General features: G+C 33.3%; 2 protein-coding genes across 7 annotated transcripts; one reads left to right on the top strand and one right to left on the bottom strand.

Moving 5' to 3' along the window:
• Positions 1 to 330: 330 nt before the first annotated feature.
• Positions 331 to 8,607, top strand: LOC8271829. Of its 6 annotated transcripts, XR_007215389.1 has the most exons (11): positions 332 to 638; positions 836 to 1,248; positions 1,422 to 1,656; positions 1,791 to 1,960; positions 4,447 to 4,589; positions 4,807 to 4,984; positions 5,126 to 5,702; positions 6,121 to 6,233; positions 6,640 to 6,719; positions 7,841 to 8,084; positions 8,240 to 8,545. XR_007215389.1 is itself a non-coding variant. In XM_048372491.1 (10 exons), the coding sequence occupies exons 2-10, from the start codon at positions 1,058 to 1,060 to the stop codon at positions 7,733 to 7,735; spliced, it is 1,725 nt and encodes a 574-aa protein (XP_048228448.1). In that variant the 5' UTR covers positions 331 to 638; positions 836 to 1,057; the 3' UTR covers positions 7,736 to 7,825. The 6 variants fall into 6 exon arrangements, 5 of the variants coding, with proteins under 5 accessions (XP_048228448.1, XP_048228453.1, XP_048228445.1 ...); XM_048372491.1 differs by lacking the exons at positions 7,841 to 8,084; positions 8,240 to 8,545 and adding an exon at positions 7,698 to 7,825 and having other exon boundaries at positions 331 to 638; XM_048372496.1 differs by lacking the exon at positions 6,640 to 6,719 and having other exon boundaries at positions 335 to 638; positions 5,126 to 5,321; positions 8,240 to 8,607.
• Positions 8,608 to 10,053: 1,446 nt separating this feature from the next.
• LOC8271828 (VQ motif-containing protein 20) lies at positions 10,054 to 11,051 on the bottom strand. The gene has a single exon (XM_002532111.4). The coding sequence runs from the start codon at positions 10,861 to 10,863 to the stop codon at positions 10,150 to 10,152; it is 714 nt and encodes a 237-aa protein (XP_002532157.2). The 5' UTR covers positions 10,864 to 11,051; the 3' UTR covers positions 10,054 to 10,149.
• Between the last annotated feature and the right edge of the window lie 2,833 nt (positions 11,052 to 13,884).

Here is a 13,884-nt window from a genome sequence, read left to right as displayed (position 1 = left end):
TTAGAATTTTCTTTTAAGAAATAATTGTATCTATTGATATGTTTCTTTTATTTAATTTTTTAAATATCTCAATATTTTATATAATTTTTTATTTAATCATGCGTAAACAATGTTTTCAACACATGTTGATATACAGGACTCTGAAATATCTTTTATTTAATAAATTTCTTGTAACATTGAATAAAATTATTATTATTTCACGATTGTTATTATTAATTGGGAGGAAAACTATAACAAAAGGATGTCATTGCAGGTTTAGCAAACATCATCTTAAATTGCAAGGACTTAGATGTAATTTAACACAAAGTAAAGGTATCTCCATTCGGTGAAGATAGATAGTTTCCTCGATCGCGCTTCGTTTTCAATCTTGTGCGTCACATACACAAAACAAAATCACACGCAAAACCCATCTATTCTCAATCTGTGAAAAAGCTGTCTTTTTTTCGCCTAATCTCTTTCGAATAAATCCACAATAACGACAGGAAAGCATTAAATATAAACTATTTTAGAAGCATCTTGATGGTTCTTTCTTATTTGCTTTTGTCAGTTTTGTGTAATTTTGCGACTGTGGATAATGCTTTGTTGGACTCATTCTGAGGTGGGGTTTTTGAAATATTGCAAATTGAATTCAATTTGAGGTATGAATGTAAACTTCAAGACAAATTTTTTGTCAATTAGTTATCTTTATAGTTGTTGCTAACTGACGTTTTAGCATATTTGTTTTGTGAGAATTGATAGAACTAGAATATCATGTTTAAGTTGAGATTTTTGTTCTGCGATTTAATATATTTTCTGAAATGAGTTATTGGAATTATGATTAATTTGAAGTTTTCAGCTTTTCAGGTTGTTGGAGAACTTGGTTGCTTGATTTTAATGAAATATGGTCTCTGACTCTCTGTTGGGTTCTTGATGAGTTTCGAGTGGAAATGGTGATTGAGTTTTGGGTAATGGGCATTGAATAACAAGGAACATTGCAAGTGTCCTCCTAGGATTCTGGTGAGATAGAATAGAAGGCTATTGTTGGTGAAGTTTGACTCTTGGGTTTTGAATAAACAAGATGGCAACAGCTAGTAAAGCTAGAATTATACTCGAGGGTTTAGTAAGAGAAGGATCATTTAAATGGTTGCTCAGCAAGCGAAGTTCCTTTGACGAAGAATTTGAGGAGATGGGAAGGTCACCATCTGCAAGCAGGAGTTGGATAGCGGAGCTCTCTCCACTAGCTAATATGATTGTTCGTAGATGCTCAAAGTAAGTGCTACCAACATTCTTTTGTGTTCCATATATGCTCCCTATCTTTGCAGCTAGTTATTTGTATGAGTATTACTGTTTCTGTGATACAATATGATTTCTCTGTCCAAATATATGCCATTTCCTTGTTTCACATAACTTTTCCTCATGGATAAAGGAAATAAATCATGCAGAATCCTTGGCATTTCTGCGAGTGAGCTGCAAGAAAGCTTCAATGTGGAGGCCTCTGATTCAGTAAAGCACCCATCCCGGTATGCAAGGAACTTTCTGGAATACTGCTGCTTCAGAGCACTGGCTATGTCTGTTCAAGTTACAGGTCATCTAACTGATAAAAAGTTTCGACGCTTGACATATGACATGATGCTAGCTTGGGAGATTCCAGCAGCAGCCAGCCAACATTTGGTTAATGTGAGTTTGTGTATCTACTTATGCTGGGGTCTCGCATGCAGCTATATGCTGAATAGGTTGTTAAATTATTGTTTTTGATACTCTTACTGCACCATACTATCGATGGATTCGTATATCTGTAATCTTTTTTGTAGATAGATGAGGACTTAACAGTTGGGCTAGAGGCTTTCTCAAGAATAGCTCCAGCAGTTCCAATTATTGCCAATGTTATTATCAGTGAAAATCTTTTTGAGGTGCTTACTATGTCAACTGGTGGCCGGCTACATTTCTCCACCTATGACAAGTACCTAAGTGGACTAGAGAGGTGATCAGATATTGTTATGTCAGAACTTGTTTTTGGAATACCCTTTGTTGTTACATTTATTTAATTGTTAGATCCTAACTTGCTTTTTGGATGCCTCTTGCCGTTTAAGATATCATCATATTCTTAGACCTTGGAGTTGGTTTGGTAGATTGATCGAATGAAATGAGCTAATTTTCTTATTGACTGTTTCTGATCTGGAGTTCCTGAAAAATGCTTGATTGATTTGAAATCAGGTTAGTCTCAAATAGTCTGGAATTCTTTCAAAGAGAAGTATGTGATTCGATAAAATAATTAGCCTGACACTAGTAGGGTTCAGTTTAGAGCTCTTTGAAATGTGTAGTTAAGAATAATTATTTTAATAAATTTAAAAAATTGTATTCTGATTAACTAAAAAGATGCCTACCTGGTCTTTTTTTATTATATATTTTGATTTGTATTTTCTCTGGCTTTCATATTCTTTAACAATTTTGGAATTTAATAGTTATCAAGGAAATAATCAAATAAAAAAAGAATAATGGACATGGCAAATTAGTAATATTATATAGTAACTAATTTAATTTGGTTATCCGATTTCTTGTTTATAATTAGCTGTCATTTTATTTTTTAACAAGCACTCAATATCACTTTGTTTAATTAGTATTTAATATCATAATAAATTCTTATATAATTTACATGAAAACCACATATATTTTTCTTTTGGAAGTCTATATAATATGGGTTTGTATAATGTTGCCTAGTGGAGCTTCATGGGAATACTTGGCCTAATTTTTATATATATATATATATATATAGATTTCATAGATTGGAATTGGACTCCTAAAATGTGACTGCTAAATGGATTAGAACTTCTACTTAGAACTCAAAAGAGACAGAATTTAAGCCCTTGATACTTCTACTCTGCACATCCTATCTTAACTCTTAATCAAGTAATGTTAGTTCCGGAAATCAAACATCTCCATATACATAACAGGCCTAACTAGCATTCAAATTGACTTCACAAGCATAAATAAAAAACTATGCTACAGCATTTAAATGACCCAAAACTGAAGTTAGACAAAAACATTTTGTATATTTGATATTTCATCTTGCTTATCCTAGAGCTTATATTTGGCTGCATCAGTATTTATAGCCTTTTATTTCATTATTCTATTTGCAGTCCATTCATCTATGAACATGTATGTCATTATGCAGTAAATTAATAGCTATAAACATAGGTCTTTCACTGTTATACACAAACTAGCAGATCAATGCATGATAATTGAGGGAGAAAAGATGGTGGATTAGAAGATGCAGAAGCAGGAAAATCCAGCGAATTAGGAAAATGGATAATATCCAGTGATATTGACTTTGTATCTGAAGGCAGAAACTATAATCGTATTTAATATAAATGTCAGGTTCCTAATAATGGTTCTCCTAGCTTCACCTCACACTTACTCAATGTAACTGCATCCTCACTGTATAAGTTTTGACTTTGGTTTTTTTCAACATCTCAATACCTTGTCAATTTCTGATCAGGGTGGGTTTACTTTTAGCCAATGTCTGTCATTTTTTATTCTCAGAATCTCTGCATTATCTTTTGCAATTCTTTTTTCACACTGCCATACATCTGGTAACCCATATTAAGGCAGAAAAAATCTAATTGGAAATATTCCCACAATGCATAATGCAGCCTACATTAAATTTTATCCTTCCAAATTAGGTGTATTTGCAACTTATAGATTGCTAGAAATAGGCAAAAATACGTTTTGTAATTTCTCATATTAGTTTAATCATCTTACTTGTCTTGTTTTGTGGTTTTGATGTATGATTTATGTAAGATTATGTGAATTAGTACATCTTTTGTACTTATCTTGTAGAAGTAGTTGTTAGGAGTTAAAGTGCTTGTAGTTACAAGATCATCTTGAGTTAGATGAATGATCATAATGCGTTGTATTTGGAGAATCCAACCAGTTATTCCATCAGAGATTCAGGTATCATTAGTCTTTTGAGTTCCATGATTCAATTCTAACCCTAGAGAGTTGGAGGCTATTGATTCATTTCTAGATCAGGATTGAGTCTTAAACTCTTTAATCTAAGTTGCACAGTTATTAATTTTTTCTACATGTCCCATGAATGTGGGGATGCCCTCCCCTGATCTTTGCCAAGCAGGGAGTTTCATGTACTGGCCTACTGGGGATGGCTTATTTTTTTTTTTTTTTAAATGAAGAAATTATCCCATGTACTTTGAAAGCTGATCAAGATGAACTTTAAGACGAAGGATATTGCATTATGAAACTACCATCTAGTTTTATAATTTTGTATTCATTATGTCATACAGTGTGTTTCCTCATTCATGCTTCTCCTTATCAAGTTTAGGGGATCTGTAGGAACACTTCCATTTAGCAGGAAAAAAAATATCTTTTTCATTTTTTTTTTCGATTTTCATAATGTTACAATTCGCGAGCACAAAATCCAGACTTTGTTTTTTGATGTTGTCTTCTCTACAGGGCAATAAAAAAGATGAAGACGCAATCGGATTCATCACTTCTTTCTGCAGTTCGATTTCCAAGAGGAGAAAAAATTATAGAAGTGGATGGAACCGTCACCTCCCAACCAGTTCTTGAACATGTAGGAATATCTGCATGGCCAGGTTGGTTCCTTGAATGAAAGTGTTGATTCAATCATCACTGCACATGCCTCTCTTTGTAAAAAGATGCAAGTAATGTGATATCCATTTTCATATAAGTTATATTGTAGAATATTGCTTATAAATTGTTAATCTTTCCTTTTCTTGCATTCTCTTTCTGAAAAGTACATGTATATAGAGCGATTTTTGTCTAATTCATTTAACACTGCTGTGTGTACAGGTCGGCTTATTCTTACAGATCATGCATTATACTTTGAAGCTCTCCGTGTTGTATCTTATGACAAGCCAAAAGTATATGATTTGTCAGAGGATCTAAAACAAGTTGTTAAACCTGAGTTAACTGGACCATGGGGTACACGACTTTTTGACAAGGCTGTATCATATAAATCTATTTCCTTGTAAGGCATGATTCATATATTTTTCTCCTGATTGAAAAATATTGTTTCATTTTCTTTTTCATGTTAAATTCTAGATGCTGCTCATTCTCGTTAACCAAAAGGTTTTTCTGAAAACTTAGATATTACGTGTTCCTCCTGCAGATCAGAACCAGTTGTCATAGAGTTTCCCGAGTTTAAAGGGCATAGTCGTCGTGATTACTGGCTGTCAATTATTCAGGAAATTCTATACGTTCACAGATTCATAAATAAGTTTCAGCTAACTGGAGTTGAACAGGATGAAGCACTTTCAAAGGCTGTACTTGGAATTTTGCGACTACAAGCCATTCAGGAAATTAGTGTAAATTTTGCTCATTATGAAAATCTTCTCATGTTTAATCTTTGTGATCAACTTCCTGGTGGAGACTTGATACTAGAAACAGTTGCAAGCATGTCTAGCATAAGAGAACTAGAACGCATGAACAATTATAAGGCTGGAGGTGGAATGTACTCAATCTCAGCCTTTGCCATGATTTCCAATCTAGGGTTTGTGTTTGGATCAAGTTCAAGCAATTCAAATGAAGCCCGGCTTGCTGTGGGTGAGATAGCTGTGGGAGAAATGAGTTCATTAGAAAGAGCAGTTAAGGAATCTAGAAATAACTACAAAAAGGTGGTTCTAGCTCAGGAAACAGTTAATGAAGTTAAAGTAGATGGTATTGACACCAATGTGGCAGTTATGAAGGTGATACTAATATTACTATTGATCGACTTATACTTGTGTTTTGCCACCTTGCTTGGTGAAAATACTCATTCCTCCATTCCTTGATTGCTCCTTGTCAGTATTATAATTCGAAGTGAATTTAACTGAAGATGAAATATTTGGTTGATTTGAAGAGTGAAATACTGCTTGTTTTTTTGGTTCTTTCTTGACAGTAATAATAGGCAGTGGTCAATTATCTCTCAATCTGGTTTATGCGTGTGTTTGGGTTTATGTCTCAGAAATTTGTATTACAGTTGCTTATCAGATGATACTATTCTAATTGCATCATCAATTGGGCTATTTTGCATTCTCTTTTCTGCTGTTTTCTCACCTAACCATTCCCCCACCTTCCACTATATGACTTCCTTATAATATGTTTAAAATTTTCATGCATTTGCAGGAGTTACTTCATCCTGTTGTGGAAGTTGGGAAGTGGCTGCTTGCCATGGCATCTTGGGATGATCCAGTGAAGTCTTTGGTTTTCTGTTTGATTTTCACTTATGTTATTTGGAGGTAAGATGAATAAATTTTTACATTATTAGTTACCAATATAAGGACACAAATCAAAAAGTTTTCTTGGGCGAGTTTCATGATCTAACAAATTAAGTTATTTGAATAATACCGTAAATTTAAAAACGGTATTGAAAATCTGCTGTTAAGCTGTAAATAAATAACATTCTGCATATAGGCGTTGGTGTGATTTATCTTGTCAGTTTTCTGCTTTCCTTTTGCCCAGTCAACGGGATCAAAACTTCTTAAGCTATTTTACTCTATCTAGTGCTAGTGGCTTTTCCAATTAAGAATGGATGATGGGTGGATGAGAGATGGTATTACTTGATTTTGGGATTTCCATAACTTATGTTCCACATGTTTGTATATATAATTTCTGATATGAGTGAAAACATGCATGCTGTGGTAGGAATGACAATATGCAAGAGTGGAGTTGGGTGGGGGGGAGGATTTGTTCCGATCCGTGTTCTCCTGTGGAATCTTATTATGGTAATTGCCTGTCTGTCTGTCTCTACTTTGTTGAAACAAGTTCACAAACTGATTACAATTAGAATGGAGATGGCATTAATACTCCCGTACTGCCTTGTATTTGTCTTGATTTGTAGCATTATTAGCATGCCAAAGTACTTTCTCACAATATTAAAGGATTTATGAGTTGGTGCTTTAGATCTTTTGCATGTTTAGCCGATATTGTCAAAAGATTTTACATCAGAACAAGTAACCAAGACTTTCACTAAGCATCATCATTTCATCAGTATTTTTAAGTAACCAAGACTTTCACTGGGCCTCATTTTATCATATGCGTCAAAAGATTGGTGGACCGCGTAAGTGCATGCTTAGAAGTGAATTTTAGTCACAAGATCAAAAACTAGACCAGTGTCGAGTGAATGAGACAAGCAACTCAAGCACCTAACTTGGTGCCTTAGCCGCCACATTTGCCAAGGCAATGCTAACTGATGTCATCTTGCCTGTTCCTGGATGAACTGCTGCTACTCACCTCCCCCAAGCACAGTGCTTGGCTTGCCTTAAAATCAAGACTGCATTTACCAGCCCACCCGTCGCAGGAGTGTTATATTCATTTGTGAATGGAACACAGCTAAAAGGGCATGTTGCTCATTTCTTATTTTTGTTTTTTCTGAAATTCGAATGTGTTTGCGATGCTAGATTTCTTTTTCTAGTTACTGCAAATTTTTCTTGTGTGTGTGTGTGTGTGTATATAGATTTTCAAAACTAGACATCCACTAAATCGACTTTCAGAAATGTGATAATTTTCTTTGTTGATGTACCCTTCTAAGAATGTTAGCTATTCTGGCTGTAGAGATAACACATTAGATATCTCAATCTTCATTGTCTTCATTATAGCTTCTCTATTGCTTACATCAGAATGGAATGCACTTTCATCTTGTTTGTACATTGATGTCCCATGAGAGTATGGGAAACATTAATCCTTTTTTTTTTCATTTCTAGTATGTGCAAAAATTATGCATTGTAACACCGAACATTAAGAATGGAGACGGTTACAGAAACAAAAATCGGTATTCCTTATTCTTTTCCGCCCGCATCATACTGGTAGGTTTCATTCATAATGACTTACATTGTGTTAATCTTAGGGGATGGTTGGCTTATGCCTTTGGAATGGCGCTCATCTTTGTTGCCATGTTTATGGTGGTCACAAGATTATGTAACCAAGGCCAGCCTGTGGACGAACTTAAAGTACCAGCACCTCCACCAATGAATACAATGGAGCAGCTTTTGGCTGTTCAAAATGCAATTTCTCAAGCAGAACAGGTCGTCCAGGATGGAAATGTTGTCCTCCTCAAGTTTCGAGCCCTGTTGCTGTCCTGTTTCCCTCAGGTTTCTCTCTTTCCCTTGCAGACTTATATGTTTTGCCATTCTATTCCGTTTTTCTTTCTTCCATACGCTCATCAAAAGCATGTGCTATCTTCATTTATAATTCAAGTTTACTCCAGCAAGTATCAATTCTTGTTCGGCATCTATGTAATGACCAGGCAAGCGAAAAATTTGCAGTAGCTCTTCTGTGCATGGCTTTGATCCTAGTTTTCATACCTAGCAAGTACATAGTTCTGTTAACCTTTTTGGAGGCGTTTACAAGGTATTCACCTCCAAGAAAAGCAAGCAGTGAAAGATGGTTAAGGCGCCTGAGAGAGTGGTGGTTTAGCATACCTGCTGCTCCTGTGGTTCTTGAAAGAGAGAAGGAAGACAAAAAGAAAAAGTGAGGCTGTAATTTTGCATTAGAATATACATGTACATATACAGTTGTGTGCTCCAGGCTGAGTGTAAATTTAAACAGGAAGTAATAATTTGAAAATGAAAATCATCTGTTGGCTCTGAACAAAACGTCAACAGTTTTGATGAATCCTTGTGGCATCTATGTAAATGCTTGGTTTGATTATGAAATATCTAATGTATATGGTGCAAGTCAGTTCCTGGAATTAACGTTGCTAAGAGGTTTGATGAAGCTGGAATGGCGGTCTATGCCAATTCTGGACTTCTTTTAGTAATTGGGAAGGTGAAGCATATGTGAGCTTCAACAGACAAGAACTCATCATACATCTTTGATCTTAATTATCTTTTTAACTAATCGACAAATCTATGAAGCTTCTCTTCAAGTATTTCAAAGAACAAAAAGAAAAAAAAAAAAAAAGAAAAAAAAAAAGAGCAGCAGAAACTACAAAAGGTGGCCCTGAAATTTGTGCCTGTGATAAAGGGGTTCTGTGACGATTTCTCCTGATGCTTTAACTCACCGAGGAACCCTGTTAACAGCTTGCTAATAATAATGTCACACCGATATGATTAAAAAAAGAAATTCTGTTAAGTATATGATTTCCATTTTGCAGGACAACAAAAGTGGTCCTCGTTTAAGAATCGAGTATAAGGGTGTAAACACAGTTGTAATGCTATTTTTTTGTGCTCTTTGTTGGGGATGAATACGATGTAAGAAATTTCAAAATCTAAAATCCTTTTTTTTTTTAAAGGAAAAAAGAGTCGCCATCCATTATATGATTTTGGATGTACAGATATTTGAATAATATAGGGTATGTCCTGGCCCGATTAGCTTATCTGCACTTATTACTTCAAAAGTCAAAGCCATGAATCTAAATTATTTGCTGCCCTAATTGTATCTTCTTTTTCAAACAAAAAGAAAAACATTTGACAGGGGAATATGAATTCAAAAGTTAGATTTTCAAATGAATTACAGTCGTTTCCGGCCACTGTGCCAATCTTCTTACATGTAAAGACAGCTAAAAGCAGCTAGAAGCATATATTGATTTGAGCTTCTTTTTTTGAAAAAAAAAAAAAAAGATAATTAAATTAAATTAAGAGTAACAGTAAAATAGCTGTTATACAACTAATTATATTTTGTAATTCAATTCATCTTTATCCCTTATCTCTACACTATAAAATATTAAATCTTAATTATATGATGAAATTTGAAAAAAAGGTTTTCAATGACTAAATAAGGGCATAAATCTCTTGTTTAACCGATTAACTAATTTCTCAGTTCCAACAATTTTTTTCAAAAGAAAAAACTACAGATGTTAGGCCATGACCCAGAACTGCAATCAAGAACATATTCTCAATTAATTAAGTAAAAACATTTATAAGAAAACTATGTTAAAAGGGTAATTTTTTAATTTCCATATATTCTCCTGTAACAAGACATAGATAAGAACTAATAAACATAGATGATTTGTAATTTATTCTTGAGGAAAAAGAAAAAGAAATATTCAAAACAAAAGAGGAAAAAAAAAAGAAGAATTCTATATGAACTTTTTATTAATTGTTGGCATCAAAACCAAACTAGAAAAAATAATTTAAAAGAATCTATCAAAAGAAAAATCTTCTAAAACATAACAATGAAATGAAAAATGTAAAAAAAAAAGAAAAAAGAAAATATCTAGTATTCGCGGAACTCATTAATCCCCTCCAAGGTTGATGGAGAAGATGAAATGGAGGTCCTCATCATCATATTATTAGGTGTGCTAAAAAATAAAGAATCTGTATAGTTATTATAAAAAGGCTGATTTGCACATAAAAAATCAGCTGAATTTGGTGTAAAAACCGGAATGTTAGTGATGTAAGGATTTGGTGGCTCAAAAATTGGAGGCACGAAACATGAATTGACTTGTCCATCCCCTATACTACTATTATTCCCACAATTGTTCTCCTCTGTAATCACCGAAGATGATTCATTATCATCGTTTCCCACGATCTTCATCCTGCTCTTATTATTTTCATCCTCTGACGATAGTTTACCCTCTTTTTGTTTTGCTCGAGGCGCCTGATCAAGGCTCGAATGCGATAGGCCGGTCAGCTTTTGCACCAACGCCATAAAATCCCTAGGATGCGTGTGTATTATTTTCGGCGAATGTGTATAGATGATCACGGGATGACGCTGCTGGGGCGGCTTGGCAGGGCCTGCAACGGCTAATGAGGAGGCGGAGGAGGAGAAGGAGCAAGACGAGGACGGCGGTGATGATAATGTGGAGGAGGAGGATTTCTTGATCGTGTGGGAGTCCTTGCTCACTTTCAAGGGAGGAGGGCATAGCATACTGGTGGTGTTATTATTAGGTTTTGCATGGTGATCATGGAAGGAAGGGGAAGGGCTCATTGTTTTAGGTTAAGCTCTAAAGGGGGTGAAAAAATGGCAGAAATAGCATTAGTAGGAGATGGGATTGGGAGGGGAGGCCTTGTTTATAAGGCAAATAATTTGCATTTGCACCTGAAATTATGGGTTACTGATTGGGTGGTGTGCAGGCAATGCCATTTCAGGATTCTATATAGGAATTTGGCAAGTGATTGTCCACAAGCACCTGTGTTTGAAATTAAATAAATAAGAAACTTCTTTTAGCTATGATATTGACAAGTGGATGGGTCGATGTAAGGGTATTTTAGTAATTTAAGATGAAATTTTAGGCACGTGAAAGAATTGTTGTCGTACGAGAGAAGTGCCAGGTGATGGTGGCCGCTATAGCTGGGGGAGAGGAAGGATCTGACGTGGCGAAGCGCGAGTGCTGCAAGGAAAAAGCTGTTGGAGAGTGGCTTCCACGTGTCTGTTTACCATGGAAATTTATTTCAGTTGGGCAGTGGCGGCGTATTTGGCGGGAAAATTACAAGGTTGGTTTCTAAGATTTCTAACTTTTTCACTTTCACGCGCTTTATCCACACAACACAATCACGCACGTAACGTTCATAATGTGAAAAAAATAATACCATGCAGCAGTTAAAAGTACTTCTTCACTTGAGGGTATGCAATTTTTTTCTGATCGTTTCAGGGTGTTTTCATTTTTAATACTTTTCCATTAATATTGTTATAATTTCTTTTATGTTATGATATTAATAAATATTTATTTTAAATAATAAAATATTTATTAAGTGATTTATCATCGAACTGACCAATAAGATATTCTTAAAAGTATTTCAAATTTATTTTAGAAACTTTTCCTCTTATTTTTTATAAATTTAGAAAGTAAATATTGGTTTTATTAATAAGGTATTTAATATAGTCTTTTATATAACAAATTACTTTTTCTAAAATAATATATACTAGATTATTTAATAAATAATTTGTTATTAAAATTTTACAATTTTAACAGTATTAATTGAAAATGTATTAAACTGAAAAGACAATAAAATTATAAAATCCAAAATGACAAATAAAAAATCATAAACTCTTAAGTGAAAATAAAAAAGCCTAAACATAAAGCAATTGTTTATACTTTATTCTAATAAACTCACAGTTCTGATATAAAAAAAAAAAAAAGGAATTAAACTGAAATATCATTAATAAAATTAAACTTTAAAACAAATTCGCCCAGTTCAGGAAAAATGCGAAGCAGTGTTAGTTACCAGTTATAACAATAGGATGATTCTAGTTGATAATATAGAATGTGGAATTAGTTTTATTGGATTTTGGATCATACATAATATTATCTCTCATTTATATTAATATTTAAATAATATTAAAAGGTCTCATTAGCTTATTAGCAAAGTTTACCATTCGACGTTCCTCTCGACCACTACAATTGTTTGAAAAAAAAGTTGGACTTATTACTCAATATATTAATAGTAGAATCCGTCTAAAAGATTTTAAATTTAAATATATAATTAATAATTAAATATAATATACCGATCTATCATATTCGAAAAAGATGGTTGACTAAATTTACATCTAACTATAGTTAGGAACCTTAGAGACCGTGTTATGATCAAAGTCTACTTGAAGAATCCGACCCGACTTTAACATTCTATTGATAGCAAAAAACAATAATCCTAATATGATTAAAACGTCTTATATCTATAAAATAATATTTCTTTTAAGATAATGAAACCTTTAGTCTCTTTATAAAGAACTACTACACACTATTCTAAGTAGATATAACTTTATCATTTGAATAAGTGGTCGAACAAGGTCAGACAATCTCATTTGATGCTTTCTAACCATCGTTATAGATATTCTGAAAATCGAATTAATCTTTAAAGATCTCGAAGATTTTGTTATACCTCATATTTTTTACCGAGTTATCAATAATATAATACATATATAATTAAATCTAAATTTTGAAAACATTATCTTTTTAAATTTCATCCAAATAAAAATTATATTTAAAAATTATATATTTTAATTATAAACCACTTAAACAAAATCTTAAGTTTAAATAGTCGGACTGAGGGATGCAGATATATGCTTGAAAAGGTTTGTGATAGTTTAATTTGGCACTGCGATGCTTTGACTAACGAGATGGTTTGGTTTGAGTGAAGGTAATGATTATATATATGGTTTTTCCTAAGAAGAAACAATAGATGGAGAGAGGAAGAAATGGGAAATAGGACCTATTATATTAAAAAAAAAAACATATAATTAGTCAAATCTTAACTCATGCTCTTCAGCGACGTTTGATACACAGGCATTAATCTTAGTTAAATCCGGGGTTAATTGCCCATTAAATATAAATCTTAGGTCCTTTTTTGAAAACAGTACAAATTCAAGGAGGCAAACTGATTATTTACTTTTTTTTTTTTTCCTTCTTTTTACTCATCTCGATCCCAGCAGTATCCCAACAAATAATGGGCTATGACAAACAAGAGTCGGGCTTGATTAGGCCCACCATTACGAAAAGATTCCTAGCCTCAAAATTGACTTGTTCATTTAATCGCCATTGCGTCACAAAACTTTGTACATTCAAATTTCCTTTCTTTCAAAATACCTCTAGAATATGTCCACTATTTGTCAAAAAAATAAAATATATTAGTGTATATTGCAGAATGGGAAATGTTATTATAATAAGAGTACTTCTTTGAATGAAAATTGCTTATTATAATAAGAATATGTCCTTAGTTTACACTAGAATAATAAATAATTGTTATATAGTTTATTGCTCTTAATAATAAAATTATTAAGTGGTTTGTTAATAGGAAAAAAAAAAAGAAAAACGACAGGCACAGAATTAGAGATTGGGTAGAAAAGAAAAATCATGGAAGCAGAAGTTAGGGAAAAAAAAATGAAGATGACATTTCTTTTTGAGAGAGAAGTGATAATTTAGGATTAATATTTTGTACTGTAGAAAGACAAAAGAACCTCTCACTGAACGATGTCGTTTCGTGAACTGGGTTCTGGATAAAAATATATTTT

Source organism: Ricinus communis, chromosome 1 (genome assembly GCF_019578655.1).
Source record: "Ricinus communis isolate WT05 ecotype wild-type chromosome 1, ASM1957865v1, whole genome shotgun sequence".
NCBI lineage: Eukaryota > Viridiplantae > Streptophyta > Magnoliopsida > Malpighiales > Euphorbiaceae > Ricinus > Ricinus communis.
This window is presented reverse-complemented; position numbering and strand designations above follow the sequence as displayed.

Excerpts from the sequence above, each read along its gene's own strand:
- LOC8271829 (XM_048372488.1), top strand. The coding sequence starts at position 1,058 with ATGGCAACAGCTAGTAAAGCTAGAATTATACTCGAGGGTTTAGTAAGA. Across the intron at positions 1,249-1,421 it reads ATTGTTCGTAGATGCTCAAA|AATCCTTGGCATTTCTGCGA; the intron begins GTAAGTGCTACC and ends TAAATCATGCAG. Across the intron at positions 1,657-1,790 it reads CCAGCCAACATTTGGTTAAT|ATAGATGAGGACTTAACAGT; the intron begins GTGAGTTTGTGT and ends TCTTTTTTGTAG.
- LOC8271828 (XM_002532111.4), bottom strand. The coding sequence starts at position 10,863 with ATGAGCCCTTCCCCTTCCTTCCATGATCACCATGCAAAACCTAATAAT.